Source organism: Sinocyclocheilus rhinocerous, unplaced genomic scaffold (genome assembly GCF_001515625.1).
Source record: "Sinocyclocheilus rhinocerous isolate Xijiao unplaced genomic scaffold, SAMN03320098_v1.1 scaffold722, whole genome shotgun sequence".
Taxonomy (NCBI): domain Eukaryota; kingdom Metazoa; phylum Chordata; class Actinopteri; order Cypriniformes; family Cyprinidae; genus Sinocyclocheilus; species Sinocyclocheilus rhinocerous.
In genome coordinates, this window is record NW_015638934.1 from 255,308 (window position 1) to 272,132 (window position 16,825).

The following is a 16,825-nucleotide window of genomic DNA, read 5'->3' on the forward strand; positions in this document are numbered from 1 at the left end:
AGCAGCGGCTGCCCCAAATCATGTGCATGCTACGCTCCATCAGAAGTGCACTGCACATTCAGATACCTGAGTGAAATACCCAGGGACATTCAGCCAGCTGTTGAAAGAATTAACCTGGGGTAAAACCTAGCAGACAATCCACTGTGGAGCTTTCTCTAAAAATGTAATTGAGAACAGCTTGTTTAAGGCAAATTCGCAACATTTGCAATTTTGTGTTTTAGGTACAACAGTTTATCAACTCTTAAAATGAACGACCTCTCTGGACTAAAAAACCTGGAGCTGTTAATGCTGCACAGTAATGTTATCAAGACTGCTGAGGACGGCTCGTTCCATGACCTCACATCTCTGCAGGTAAAATACTAAATTCATCTCTTTGGACAATCTTTATTCAGACAATCTGTTCTTTTCAAAATGGGCATTCTTGGCCAGAATAAGCTTGAATGAGGACCAACCTTCATGCTGCATGTAAACGTCTGGTTACATAAGACACTGAAAAATAATCAGATGTCATGTTGTGTATCTGAGTTTGTTGGCATGTTCATTTTTCTTTTATTGTGAAGATGAGATGACGTACTGCTGCTGTCCTGTTCCATCTCTGATCACATCTGGCCCACGGTTACATCAATATCACAAGCAGTCAAGCTATACAAGTGTTTATTTGCCTTTAACATGCATATCAAATGCATCTTCTGTGAATCCAAGGGAAGAGTCTCTGATGACTTGACAATATAAATCACTTACTATAACAGTATTAGTGCATGATGATTTATTTAGGATGCAAGAGAATGGAACAGAACACAGAAGTCTCCAGAACTCCAGACATTTTGAAATAGTTGAAATACAAAAGCAGGATACATTAGAGAGTTTGTGTGTTATTATGTATCTTATACTTCAAAAGGATGATGGTGCCAAGATGATATATATATATGATTGCTAATAAATATTCATCCAATAATAAGACAAATTCAAAGTTTTTTTTTTTTTTGTAATTGAGTTTGAATTGAGTAATATTTAATGCATTAATAAATAATGTACAAATTTCACAGTCAGTCATACCAGAGGAATAGCAAGCCATGGCATTTTGAGTAGATTACAGAAACAATTTAAAATATAATGTGTAGTCAAACTGATTTTAATTATTATGACAATATATATCATATCACAATTGACTCTAGACATTGTGTAGGAGTCAACCATTGATTTTGAAACTGGTAGATGTCCATGAAGTCTGTGGGACAGCCATCTGAGGCTGAGACTACATTGCCTTGGACTTACATGCTGGAATTGCCCCCTGACTCTGACCTTTAAAAATTAGAGACACTTTATTTTCATGTCTTAACAGTATTTTTTATCTACTTCTAGGTTCTGAAAATGAGTTATAACAGAATTGAGAAGCTCAACAAGGACACATTTAGAGGCCTGGACAATCTTGTACGTCTTCATATGGACCATAATCACATTACCTTCATCCACCCAGAGAGTTTTTATGGATTAAAAATGCTGCAGTTGATTAATCTTGAGGGAAACCTGCTCCAACAGCTTCATCCAGACACTTTTATATCACTGCGGTTCAGCCAGATTTTGAAATGGTCATCTCTCAAGACTATTTACTTGTCAGACAATGCTTTAACCACATTGCCTGCAACTATATTCTCTGGCTGCAACAAGATAGAGAATCTCTTCCTCAGTGGAAACCCCTGGTCATGTGATTGTCGGATGGGTTGGCTTGAACAGTGGCTAGAAAAACACCCTGGTGAGATTCTGGTCTATATTTAACAAATGTTCTGTTAAAAATAGCAGAAATTTTTTTTTGTTAATATAGCAAGACAAAAACAGTTGCATAAGGAACGTTCTAGTAAGTAAAATAGCTTTTATTTACATATATACATGAACATATAAGTAAGGGATAATCAATGGTTTGTTGTGCATTAAAGGATTTTAAATGCACGACGTGGAGGCCAAGAACCACCCGACGCAGTGTGGAGTGCATTTAAAATCCTTTAATGCAGGGCAAGCCATTGATTATCCCGCTTATTCCAGGGTCATTTGCCAAGTTATAGACAAGTTAAAACTAGTATTGCTCTTTGCAGTGCAATATTTGACCAGAAAAATTACAGTTATTTTCGTCAGTTATGGCACGTTAGCTCGAGCATTCTGCCCGCTTCAAATCAGACACAGAGATGAAATAGTGCGGTAAGATCACATTTATTTGAATGAATTATAGCATTTATTTCAATTAATTATCAATTGAGAGATAGAGAGAAAGAGAGAGAGAAAGAGATGACAGTTGTGTGTGCTTTGCATGCTGCGTCTGCGCATTACAATTGAACATTACTTCACAAACAGCGCCACCTTGTTGCTGAGTAATATAATGTAGCGATCTAGTATCTAGGCTATTTTATTAATAAAAATTGCGGGGAAGCGTTGACTACAAGTTCATGTATGTGCGCAGTGCAATCTGCAATCTCCGACTCTCTTGTCCTCTCTCGCTCTCGCTCTCTCTTTCTTTCTCTGTGTGTGTGTGTGTGTGTGTGTGTGCGAGTGATGAGTGTGGGTTTGTGTGCATCAATTAAAGCAGCCCATTAATATAGAACGGTGATTAAACTGACTTGGAACTACCTGTGCATTAAACGGTTTTACTGCATACCTGCCAGCCAATCAGAATCCAGTATTCAGACAGACCATGGAATAATGAGAATTAATTTTGCGTTTACAGGTGTTCTAAAATGCAAAAGAGACAGGAAGTTTCTCAAAGAACAGTGTCCCATTTGTGAATTCCCAATTACCTTGAGAGGCAGCAGCATTGCGCATTTGCAAAGGGATAGCTACACATGCAGCAGACCTTGGATTCATCCTCACTTGAAACAGAGCAATTTTACCTTGGATGATGGTGGCTATACCTCAGTCTATCCTAAAGATTTTGTTGAACCCATTGGCATGTTGGAAATGAACATCACAGATCAATTCCACAACGATGCCTGGATAGCATGTGTTGTGCAGCGACCTACAGGAATGGAAAACTTAACTGCAAACTTTGGACCGAATGGAAAAGATTTAACTGGCCTTAGTGCGATCATTTCTACATTGCTGGTCTGCAACATTGATTATGATAATATACGCCAGATTTGGAATATTTTGGCTATGTATAGCGAGTCCCCGATGAGACTTGAGCGAGAAGTACTACTTTCTCTGCAGCCAGATACAGTTTACACATACAAGCAAGTAGCATCAACGGAAGATGATATTTTTACAGAAATTAAAGCAAAAATGAAAGCCAATCATGAATGGTTAATGCAAAGTACAGTCCTACTACAGCTGGACCGCATCACAACAACATTTCCGAACCTTACTATCAAGTATTTATCCAATGTTCAAATAGATGTTGACAGCAGCAAGAATAGAGGAGACCAGTACGGCTGGGCAATGATTAGAATGGACAATCAGACCAAGACTGAACACTCAGTCCTTGTTGGTGGAGTGATTGAATTGAACTGCCAGACCTTTGGGGATCCTAAACCCATTATAGAGTGGATTCTACCAGATGGAAGTAAGTTACGTGCACCATACAACAGCGAGGATCAAAGGATTGTAGTAGCTTATGATGGAAGGCTTGCTTTAAAATCTGTTGAAATCTCAGACACAGGTGTCTATCATTGCATTACAACTAACTACCTGGATGCAGATGTTCTTGCATTCAGGGTCACTGTGCTTCCCCGGAATATTGAAGAACAAGAGATTAATGGGATCCGAATCTCTCATACCCTTGGCCAGAACCTGCGTCTTGATTGTACATCAGCTAGCAATCCAGAGGCTTCCATTCACTGGATACTTCCTGACCACACGATTTTAGACAAGTCCTATGGCAACAGAAAGCTCTACAGAAATGGCACTTTGGTAATACATGGACTGACATCCAGAGACAACGGATTTTACAGATGCTTAGTTGGAAATGTTCTTGGAGCAGATTTGCTAGCTTCTCACGTAACTGTTCATGGTGATTTGTCAAATAGCACAGAGTCAAAGGAATCTGGTGATCATGTTGTACAAATTATAGATGATAGCCAGAAACTTGGAAGCAGGTATCTCTCTCGCAGGGTGAGTGAGGAGTCAAGAAGCATTACCTCAGGCAGACCATACACTTGGCTACAGTCCAGATTTCATAAAGTTCCCACTGGCAGAAAAGGAAATAGAAGGAACTCTGGAAGAGTCTTTAATAAAAAGTACCAGAAAGAAGATGCCACTTTCATTGATATGTCTCAAATTAAAAAAGCACATAAAAAGACAATAAGTTTAGAGGTGTCTAAAACACCCTCTGATGACAATGATGCAACCTCAGGGGATGGTATATCTGAAGATGAATTTATTGTAATGACAACTAGTCAAACACTTGAGCATAGCACCATTAAAATCACAGATATTAAAATCCCAGAGACTTACAAAACTGGCAACAGTGGTTTCAGTGAAGTAAAGCATGATAGCACTAGTAACATGTTAAGAGCAAATGAGAAAACTAATTTGGTTACAACAACATCACATTCTCATACTCAGACACCTGCTACCCCAATAATTGCCACTTATGCTTTGAGTAATTATGGTACTCAAAGAGATGAGACAATCCTGAATACAACCAAGTCAGATTACATATTAAGTCACAGTGATGGTAAAACCCACATATATGAGAAAACAACAAACAGACCTTCAGAAACTGCAGAGCTTCTCTTCTCTGGGGATTCAGAAGATGTTACCACTGGAACAACACCACTTTACAACTCCCAGGGCCCAAATGTCACCTATGTGGAACCTAAGAGTCAGGCCATATTCACAGCGTTCACCACAACCAAGGAAGACCAAGAAAAGATCACATTTCAGACCACTCAAAGAATCAAGTCAGAGCTCCTTCCTGGGTCCACCATCATCTCCAAACACCAAATCCAAATTGTTCCCTCCAAAAAGATGCGATCAGGAAAGAAAGGTAACTTTCATGGCAGACGTAGGATCATTCGGCCCAGCAAAATTACAGATATACAATCCTTACTCAATAAATTCAAACACCTTTCTATAAACAAGGAAGACAATCTCACATTTTCACACACTGTGGACACAATCACAGTATGTGGCGATGGGAAAAGAGTTGCATCTGGAGTGTCTACAGATAAATGCAAAACATCAGTGGATCAAAGCCTGGTCAACCATACAGCTAGGTTTCACATGTCATCTTCCTCTTTGAGAGTAACAGAAAAACCTGGCATGGCAACTCGTTTGTCAGGCTCTGAAAAGATTTACGCTGTCACTGATTCACAAATGTCAGCAACTATTGTGCCCACCATTTCTGAGGATTCAACTGATTCTAAAAGTTATTTTAATTCAATAGAGAAAGAACTAACTTTTACAACCACATCCACAATGACAATGTCTTCTAAAATTACACAGGAGAAGATTCAGTGGCATAGACAGTTTGGAAACAAGGGGGAAATGAAAGAAACCCTTAGCAAGCATCAAGCATCAAACTCATTTACACTGTCCACTGATAAGGAACAGAGGACCTCAGCATCAACAGAAGACCCTTACAAGGCAACAACAACAGTACCTACTACAGAACTGAAGCGTACACTTATGATTGTCTCTTCTCCAATGACAAGAGAAAATGACAATATTCCAGAGACATTATTTGAAGACTCAGGTTCGTCCTCCTTTATAAAAACAAATTTCTCAGACAATGTCATAACCCCATCTACAACAGCTGAGTTTTTCAGCTTTCCAGCCTTCCGTGAGCTGTCCACAACCACAGAGCCAATGGGAGTTTCTCAAACTCTAGCAGCCCCACCAACGATGGGAACTAAACTAAAGCAAGACACTGTTCAGAATAAGTTCTCAGGTTCTCAAACTGGGTTGTGGAGAAATCAAAAGCCTGGTTATCACAGACGAGGCTCCAGAAGGAGAAGGCCCATTAAAAAAACAACCACAGAATCCTCAGTTATCCCAGTGACTAAAATTGCTGCCACACCTGCCACCACCAAATCCACAACTACAGCTTCACAAACTAAGCACAGTGGTGCAATATTAAGGCCTTTGCATACACCCCTTGAAGAACCAGAGAGGTCTTCATCACCTGATAGTACTGGTTCAGGTGAGGAATGGAGGGACTCTAATATGTCTTCTACCACCAGTTTCCCAGAGGTCATTACTTTGACCACTAAACCCACTACAGCCTCTGATAAACCTCAGAGTAGAACAGTTACCTCAGACGCAATGACTAGTTCAACTTCATATACGTTCACTCCATTTCCATACGGTAGTAGTACTGTCGATCTGAATACATTCGATCACTCTACAAGGTATGACACCTCATCTTTGAGGGATATTACCTTCAAGCCAAGGATTAATGGTGGAAAAGCTGCCAGTTTTACTGTTCTGTCAAACTCTGATGCTTTCCTCCCCTGCGAGGCCACTGGCAACCCTGAGCCCATCATCAGCTGGAACCGATTCTCATCTACTACAGGTACAAAAGTTAAACCATCAAAGCTTACGAACATTATCAATTGTTATTTTCATATTTATTTTACATTCTGGTATACTGATCATTTTTTATATCATCAGGTAATATGTTGACCATTAAAGGTAAAATGGGTAAATTTGAGGTTCTGAAGAATGGAACATTGTTCATCCAAAAAGCAAACATCAAAGACCAAGGACAGTACATATGTTTTGCCCAGAACGAGTATGGCTCTGACAAGCTTGTGGTTACATTGTCAGTTGTGGCCTATCCCACCCGGATACTGGAGGAAAAGATGAGAGATATCAAGGTTCTTGCTGGGAAAACCGTGCACTTGGAATGCAGGACAGAGGGCAGACCAGTGCCAATTGTGTCATGGATTCTACCTAATCACACCGAAGTTAAAGGTTCGATCACTGAGCATGGCAGAGTAACAGTAACCACGATGGGGACACTAACCATTCAAAAGGTCTCCGTTTTAGATCGTGGACATTATAAGTGTATTGCAAGTAATCCAGCTGGTACTGACACAGCCACTGTTCGTCTACAGGTGGTAGCAGCACCACCTGCAATACTGGAAGAAAAACGGCAGCTGGTGAGGGCTGAAATTGGTCAGAATCTCTTTTTGGCATGTAGCACTTATGGTGACCCACGACCCACAACACACTGGGTCTTACATGATGGCACAACAGTACAACCTCTAACTTACTCACACACTAAAGTTTCTGTTTTTGGAAATGGTACACTTTACTTGAGAAATGTACAAATAACTGAAAGTGGAAAATATGAGTGTATTGCAACAAGCTCTACGGGATCAGAACGGCGTGTTGTTACTCTGTCTGTGAAGAGGACAGAAACTGCCCCTCAGATCACTGAGACATCACAACAAAGAACTGATGTGATATATGGTGGCCGCCTTCATTTGAACTGCTCTGCAGTTGGGGACCCAAAACCTCAGATTATTTGGAGGTTTCCTTCCAAGGCTCTTGTGGACCAGTCACACAGGTACGCTATTACAAAAGACAAGTGTTTTTGTTTGATTGTACAGACTTAAACCTGAAGTGTGCAATGTCTTAATGGCAAAATACTTTCCCCTAGCTCTGAATGAACTAGAGATTCCCCACACCTTTTGAGTTTTGTAGCCATTTGTGAATACTGAACAAGGATTTTCAAAATTTGTAAACGTCTTGTTGATGAGACGTTTTAGAACTGAACATAACTAATTAAAAATAATAATAATTACAGATTTAAAAAAAATATATATATATTTTTTTTATGGGTTTTCCAGACCAATTTTAAATTTCCCTTTTTTTATTTTTCCCCTAATCGATTTAAGTCTGGAATGAACAATTTGAGTGAATCTCGATTAGGGCAGAAGCATTAAACACGAGCAGATAAATGCTTATCCTACATCGACAATTTTGCGAATGTTCTCAAACCAACAGTGAACAGTTAGAATTTCGTTTGTAAACATGCATTAATTTTACATCATTTGCCACTTATTGTTAAAAATATCACATTCTCATTTCAGAATGGGCAGCCATGTCAAAGTCTTGGAAAATGGTACCCTCATCATTGAATCAGTCAATGAAAAAGATGCTGGGGACTTCCTCTGTGTTGCACGCAACAAAGTTGGGGATGATGTACAGCTATTAAGAGTGTCAGTGTCTATGAAACCAGCTCGGATTGAACCAAATGTCTTTAGCAGGAAGCAAGTGCCTTATGGCAATGACCTAAAAGTGGACTGTGTGGCTGCTGGTGTCCCCATGCCAGAGATATCTTGGGGACTTCCTGATGGTACCTTGGTTAATAGCGCCCTGCAAGCAGATGGAACAGAAGGCGATCAGTTCAAACGGTACACCTTGTTTAATAATGGAACACTGTACCTGAATAAAGTGGGTTCTGATGAGGAAGGTGATTACACCTGTTACGCTGAAAACAAACTGGGTAAGGACAAGATGCATGTCCACATAAGTGTGGTAACTGCAGTGCCTCGCATTCAGCGCCCAAATCTCTCCTATGCCAAAGTGAAGCAAGGTGGAAACGTTCGCTTTGACTGTAAGGCTATAGGTGAGCCCAAGCCAAAGGTCTTTTGGATGCTTCCGTCCAAAGACATGATTGCTGCATCTAATGAGCGTTACTTAGTGCATGCTAACGGTTCCCTTGATGTACGAAATGTTAAATTAGCTGATGCTGGGGAGTATGTCTGCATGGCTCGTAATGCTGCAGGTGAGGAGAATAAAGTATATAAACTAGACATTGATGGAAACCCACCCATCATCAATGGCTTCAATCAAAATAGAACTGTGATGAAAGATACAGCAGTCAAATATACTAGAAAGCTAATAGACTGTAAAGCTGAAGGGTATCCAGTACCAAAGATCACATGGATCATGCCTGACAATATATTTCTTACCGCTCCCTATTACGGGAGCAGGATTAATGTCCACAGCAATGGTACACTAGAAATCCGTAATGTTAGGCCATCAGATTCAGCAGAATTTATTTGTATGGCTCAGAATGATGGAGGTGAGGCGGTTATGTTGGTTCAACTAGAAGTGACCGACAAGCTCAGGAGGCCTATTTTTAACAACCCTTTTAATGAGAGAGTGGTGACTCGGGTAGGGAGAACTGCAGTGTTAAACTGTTCTGCTGATGGGCAACCCATGCCTGAGATCATATGGACACTCCCCAGTCGAACTCGGTTCATTGGAACACCTGGGTTCGAGGGCTCAAGATATCACCTGGGTACCGATGGCACATTTGTTATTTATAACTCCAGCATAGAGGACACTGGTAAATACCGTTGTGCTGCAAAGAACAAAGTGGGCTATATTGAGAAGCTGGTCGTTTTTGAGGTGATTCAAAAGCCTTATATTCTAACACGGCCAAAGGGGATTATTCGAGGGATTTCTGGACAGTCCCTCTTCCTACATTGCTTGACAGATGGAATCCAGCCCAGCATTTCTTGGACCACGCCAGGAGGTTTTGTTCTTGCACGTCCACAGGCGAGTGGACGTTACCATTTGATGGACAATGGGACACTTGTTGTACATGAGACGATCATACATGATCGTGGGAATTATGTGTGCCGAGCAAAAAATGATGCTGGTGAGGCGATTCTTTCTGTGCCTGTCGTAATTGTTGCATATCCACCCCGGATCACTAATGGGCCGCCACCAACTGTGAGAGGAGTGGCTGGAGTTACTGTTTATCTTAATTGTGTTGCTAATGGAATACCTACACCAGAGATAACCTGGGAGCTACCAGATCGATCTATTCTTTCTACAACTGGAAAGGAACGACCTGTAGGCAGTGAGCTTCTCCACGCACAAGGGACTCTTATAATACGAAACCCCACAGGAGTGCATTCTGGTACATACAAGTGTATAGCCTTCAATTACCTGGGCAGAGATACCAAAACAACATATATGACAGTAATATAAGTTTGGTCATGACTTCATGACTTCATGACCACTGTGACTATTCAAAAGGCAATTAAAAAAAACAACAACCTTGTTTCATACAATTATGTTCCTTTGGTTTTCCAGGTTGTGTAAAGGTCTAGCAAAGGTTTAATAGACATAATATGGGTAATTACTGTATGCTGTTTGAGAGAAAAAAGAAGAACTGTGAGGAATTATGTATTTGAAATATATATAAAAAAAATGTTTTATGTCCATATTGAATTGTAAATACATAATTTTATATATTATGATATTGGCGTACTATAGTGCATCATTTCTAATTTCTAATTTTCACTCAGAAAGTGTTTTAGGACATGGTTAGGCTGTTTCATGGAGGGTGCACATGCTGTGTGTTTCTACTAAATCAGAGTGAATCAAATCATTATGATTTGTCTAATTACCATGTTTATTTTTGTGACAATCTAAAATAATAAAATTATAAAAGCAATACTAAATGACTGAGCTTTTATAACAAGATTGGAGTATTGTAAACCTGGTACCATTTGAGCTTGAGCAATACGCACAATTCTCTTATCCTTTGAGATAATGTGCGATACTGAACACTTTAGTCACTAGTTGTTTGTTTTTTCTTTGTAGTTTGAGTGTTATTTTTGGTAAGGATATTAAGCGTGCCTTACTATGGTGGTGGAACATATTTGTGAAAATTACTTGCTTCTGTTCACCGCTGAAGACATTTATTTATAATGGGACCTCAACATGCAATGTTCCCATTATCCTTTTGAGAAGAGTCCCGGGGTCAAACAACCAGGCTTGTCACAGACAGATGCTTATGATGGCCCTCTTGGGTTAGCTTCAACAGCTTTCCTTTGACTATATATTTATATTTGTCTCTGAAGCTTATTTTCTTCTGCCAAGTATTATACTGAGTCGAAAAATAATAAATGTGTTTTCCTCTCTTGCTTTTAGGGTTTAAACATTTATAAAGATTGTGTTCTCACAGAAAGGTTCAGTTATGTAAAACAGATGCATGCACGCATGCGCTTACACATATTCACACACACACACACACACACACACACACACACACGTAGGAGGAGAATGATTCCAAGAGCGGGAAGGAGGCCCATGCTTTGGTTTAAACTGAAGGCTCTCCAGGTTTTCCTTTCCCCAAGTAACATTCCATGGCTTCCCACTTTTCGACCTTTGCTTTCACCACCACCCCTGGAATTTCACGATAGGATTTGAGAATCCACACTTCTGATCTTCAGACACAAGGGACAGATTCATCTTTTACTCAGTACCTCATTCTGCCTGCATTCATGAAGCCTAGGATCTTATATGCCTTTTGGAGTGAACATGGAGTGAAGATACATGAAGATGTTGAAATATAAGCTTAAATTCGGATTTATATCTTACATCCGTTAGGGAGACAGGTCATTTTAATCTCCATGTGTGAGAAGGCAATAGTTTTGAATCAATTGCTTTCAAGCACATACATACATTTTCATTTCAAGCCAAGCACACATATGTACTAAAAAATTATGACACCTTTATTTAGAGTAGAAACTGCTCCAGCAGTCTTTAGGAAAACAGATGAATTTGAGCTAGTTATGCTGACCGAATGTGTAATCTATGTGCCATTCCTATCAGGAATTAAACCTGGAAGTTCAGTGGTTATGGCTTAAATAAGGTGCTATCCTACATTTAAAATATCCACACTTAATAGACGCCTGACGAGAATATATTTTCAGTCTCGTCAACACCCAAATCTTGATAACTTCAAACCATACCCCAAAACCATAATTAAGAGGGAGCCACAAAGCATGTGTCCATGACAGACTTTATTGATGGAGTGACCTTTCACCCTTAGAACCGCGGTGGGTAGGTCGGGGTTTATGGTTGGAGTAAAAGTGCTGAGGTGTGGATTTATTGCCTGTCATGGGAACTGGAGTCTTGACTTTCAAACTGTCTGAGAAAATGGAAATTCTGACAGAATAACACTGGATGATTTCTACAACTGGCCCGCGGATGGGTGTACAGTAGGTCACCAGCAGATGGCATCACACAACACAAATATACTCAGGTTTTAGGTCTTAATCGTTGATGATACCTCAAATGACCACTTCCGTAGCTCCAAGTATTTGTAACTTGTCATCTCCAGTGAGGTTCGTCCTGTGTCGATGAATAGCCTGTGGACACATGTGTTTACAGTAGTTGGAGGTCAAGTTGTCGCTTCGTCTATCAGGCAGATGTTAACCACCCCACCTACGCATGTCAGGTTACTCGCGAGTCTGTGCTGGATATTTGACCACTGAAGCTGAAGAAGGAGAGGCACGAAGGTCACAGTGTGTATTTGGTGATGGCAATATGTGAAAGTCTCTGTGTTTGTGTGTCAGTAAAACATTTTGTGGAACCATACACTGTATGAACTTGCACATAAAAAAAATAACAACAGCTGTAGAACTAAAATTATTTTTTTTGATCTCTTAAACCATTGCTTACTTATCTTTTATTAGAGGTATAATAGCATCTTGCATTGCTATGATGTGTATCTTTTCCTGTGCAACAGTGGAACTGTTCAATAGTTATGTTTAATCAATACAAGCAAAGAGTATATATATATATATATTTATAATTATAATTAAATATATTTATTATACGTTTTACCAAAATTCTAAATTGTTCTCGAGACCTCTATGTTTTGTGTATTTTCCTGATATATGGCTTACTACCTTCTGGGAAGCAAAGTGAAGCAGCTTAATTGATGTTAACAAATACTCATTAGTGGAGTGACACCAACAGTGGATATTTTCTTCTTTATCTGACTCATCGATTTCAGGTCTTGGAGTCTCTGCTGATGGGCTGAATCAGGTGTGTTTGATTAGGAAAAGTTCAGAAATGTGTTGCCAGGAATGAGGTATGCATTGTAACTGACAGCAGTTGATGTACATGCTCTGAATTTATTCTATGATCGGCACAGCTGTACCTCGGTACATACTGCATGTCTGAAGTTTACAGGTAGCCTGAGCAAGCATATGCATAATGGATTTCAGCCAAAAAGAGATTCTGTGGGTTATATTTATGCTGAGTTGGAAACATTTATTTTGACCCCTACCTTCCTTACCTTCTGTTGCTACAGTTATTACTGTAGAAGAATCTCCAGACTGTGTTGAGCAAAGAGAAGGGTCTATGGAAAAATAAATCTGTTCATAGAGCGAGCTGCCAACATTTTTGCAGAAGTAGTAATCCAACACTGAACAAACACAGACCTGCCTACTCATTCAGGTTTCTATGTGCCTTTACTAGTCTGACCGTCTGCCAGAGAAAATGTGCTCTTAAGGGCCATGTTATGAGACACTGAGTATGCATTAACCATTAAGAGGCTTTGTCTTTTTGCCAATTCTATGCAACATTTCCATGCATAGTTTTCACAGTCTATCTGAATTATCTTGTGCATGAACAGGTCAATCGTTCAATGGTTTCATAGCTCAGCGTTGTCTATTTAAAGACAGATGAAACGTCCTCCTCAGGGCTGTGGAAAGAGACACATGTCTCCTTTCTTTTCTATACAAACGTCCAGTATTTCAGCAGTTTGTCTGGCAGGAGCAGGTTATGATAGACATGAAGCTGTTGAACTCTTTAAATCCGTGTTTAAAAAAAATAAGAGAAAAAGGCTTAATATCAATAAGATTTGTTTATGGACAGTGACATTAACATGAACTCCGAGGCGTAGTCGGGCGACAGAGAAGTAGGGAAAGGACAGAAAACTGCCATCTGTGTTTATTTTAATTAGCAATGAAAGATGTAGAATGCACTGCATGTTAGCATACTTACAATAATTTATTTCATTGCAGAAATAAAAAATGCTTTAATGGAAACCAACTGACTGTCATCATGCCAAAATTGAAGAGAATCTTCAATAAATAAACATTTTGATGCACGTGTTGATTGAAATACTCACACTAGTGTGTACATGCAATAACAGTGTAATTACACTAACTTGATTTTCACTAACAAGATGGCAAGATTAACAAATCAACATTGTGAGTGATATTGTTTCATTATAGCTTGTCCAGATCTGTGACAGTGACTTAAGTTTTAATAGAAACTGCTCACATATGGGATGGTAAAACTGTTTTAGGAAGTCTGAGAAACATTAGGAAACTGGTTTCCAAGCAGAATCAGACTGTTTTGTCAACAGTTTAATGATTTGGCTATTTTTGTTTTTATAACATTAAGATTTAAGAGAGAGTGTTAAGAGCATGTGTGAACAATTATTAATCCTTGCAAAGTAAATTAACCTTTTGTTGTCATTGGTTTTCAGTAATGCATACAATCTAATTACTACAGATACTGGCATGCAATTCTCAATTGCACCTGTAACAAAAATTATAAATAAAAATAATTATTGATGCGACTTATAGTGTAAGAAATATACACAGACTCAGCAGTTTGTTGACACTGTCATGAATAATGACAACAGTCCAAGTCAGCCATACTAAACATGCCACACAGGAGTGTGTGTGTGTGTGTGTGTGTGTGTGTGAGTGTGTGTGCGTGTGTGTGTGTGTGTGTGTGTGTGTGTGTGTGTGAGACTAACTAACCAAACATATTTTGGGGACAAATTTGTACCCAGAAGTGATCTAAACCTGTCAAAGTCTCCCAAATCCTCCTTTCTTACCCTTCAGTCTGTTCCTGCTCATCGGTGTTGCTCACTGTGAGATGTGTGCTCATGCTCCTGCTCCACTGCTCCAAGTTCTTTTGATTATTATATCCTTTATATCATAAAAGCCTTCCACAAAATGTATTAAATAATGCTTGAGCAATACCATATAGTTATAAAAGAATTCAAAATACACATTTGGATGAAGACAAAAAAAATGCATTACCTAATTATGTATGTATTTATGTATGTAAACGGAATAATTAATCACGCATGTTTTTGTGACCCTCACCTGAGATGCTGAATATTTAGTCATTATCGTGCATTTTATGGTTGTGACAGTGCATTAACGAAGCAATTATGGCGCAAGAAACATTGCATGAATAAAAACTATTCCGCAATCCAGTCAAAACCGTGCAACCCGGCTCTGTTTTCATTCTGAGCTCCATATGCTACTCTGCATGCCACCATGGACAATGTTTAAGAAAACATTTTAAATAAATATCTATTTATGTTTGCAAATATAATTTTTGTGAGTAAAACTCTGCATTAAGGCTGCAGCTTGTTAAAATATGATTAGGAGTAGCTGTGACAGTCAGTAATCATGTATGAATTCATAGGAAATTGCATACTCAGGTGCACACAGAGCACATACTACATGATTATATCTACTGCAAAGCTGTGCATCCTAAACAACTTTTACAATCTGACACACCCATTTTACGTCTCTGTCTGAAGCCACTTTTGTTTCTTTCTTTTTTTAATATTTATTTATTTATTTATTGTGAATTGGAATGTGTACAAAGGGTTATGGGTGACTGGAGGATGCAAAAGATACAGTTATATGCATCCTTCAAAATACACCACAAGAGCTACAAAACAAAGGCTGCCTTCCAGTGATCATTCAGAAGTGGGTCCACTTGATGACTTGGCAGCTAAGATATACAGTCTTTTAGCATTATGTTTGAGAATCACCAAAAATGTGCAGTGAGAACAAATCATATATTTATTCATGACTTGTATAACACGTTCTGTGTAATAGGATGATATTTATCATACAGTATGTTCATTCTTTGTACTGCCAAAGGATGCCAGTTTCTCCAAGCTGAAGGTTTTATTTTTTTTCCTTTCACAACCTAAAGTTTTTTTTTTTCTTGCCACAGTTGTCTTTGGCTGCTCGCTGGGTGCTTTCAGACATTAAGGCAGAATTTTCTATAAAGATACTTTGAAACAACATAGATTGTTCAAAGCGCTACATTTTTTAAAATGAACATTGATGCTATTTAAACACATATATTTAAATTCAAGGTCAAATGTGTTTCACCATTGTTTTTTTTTCAGTGGTTTTTGAGTCACAAACTCTGTTTGGCTCGGTCAGCACAAAAGATGTTGAACTAATGCACAGTTGACGTAATAGCGGATTTTAGACCGTTTTAAACTTCTCCTTGTGTCTGCATGGCATGGCCGGAAACAAAAAGCAGAAGGGAGAAAGTGAGATTCATTTCCTTTCAGAAAGACCCTAAAATCAAGCTTGTTTCCTAAAACCATGAAGTGACTCTAGACTTATTTCGAGTAAAACTCGTCACATTTTATCCTGGCGTCTTGTTGAGGTAGGTGTTACATTTTGAATAATACAATGACACTTTACTAAATCGAGTTTCAAAACAAGAAACACTAAATGTTTTACGGTGTGCAGTTATGAGTACTGATGTCTTTATTTAGGATTAATACACTTACTAACCTCTTTTACTCTCCACTCCTCTAGATGCTACACTGCAAAAAATGCTTTTCTATCTTAGATATTTTGTCTTGTTTCCAGCCAAAATATCTAAAAATTCCTAAATCAAGAAGGATTTTTTTTTATTTCAAACAGAAAACAAGATTGTTTTTCTTACCCCATTGGCAGATTATTTAGCTTGTTTCAAGCAAAAACTCACTTAAATTCGACTTGTTTTTTCTGAAAACAAGACAATCATTTTTACTTGTCTAGAAAAATCCTTCTTGATTTAAGAATTTTTAAATATTTTGGCTGGAAACAAGACAAAAGCTAAGTTTATTTCAAACAGAAAACAAGATTGTTTTTCCTACCCCATTGGCAGATTATTTAGCTTGTTTCAAGCAAAAACTCACTTAAATTCGACTTGTTTTTTCTGAAAACAAGACAATAATTTTGACTTGTCTAGAAAAATCCTTCTTGATTTAAGAATTTTTAGATATTTTGGCTGGAAACAAGACAAAAGC

The 16,825-nt window shown here is 38.7% G+C and overlaps 2 protein-coding genes across 2 annotated transcripts in view; both read left to right on the top strand.

Moving 5' to 3' along the window:
- The first annotated feature begins 246 nt into the window (after positions 1-246).
- LOC107750112 (immunoglobulin superfamily member 10-like) lies at positions 247-10,397 on the top strand. The gene is made up of 5 exons (XM_016565377.1): positions 247-351; positions 1,363-1,753; positions 2,717-6,499; positions 6,598-7,498; positions 8,025-10,397. Exons 1-5 carry the CDS (start codon positions 247-249, stop codon positions 9,937-9,939), a joined length of 7,095 nt encoding a protein of 2,364 aa, XP_016420863.1. The 3' UTR covers positions 9,940-10,397.
- A 5,751-nt stretch (positions 10,398-16,148) lies between these two features.
- Positions 16,149-16,825, top strand: part of LOC107750125 (P2Y purinoceptor 12-like) — a 2,721-nt gene continuing 2,044 nt past the window's right edge. The window contains exon 1 of the mRNA XM_016565389.1: positions 16,149-16,194. The gene's annotated coding sequence lies outside the window, so the exon portion shown is untranslated. The remainder of the gene's footprint in view (positions 16,195-16,825) is intronic.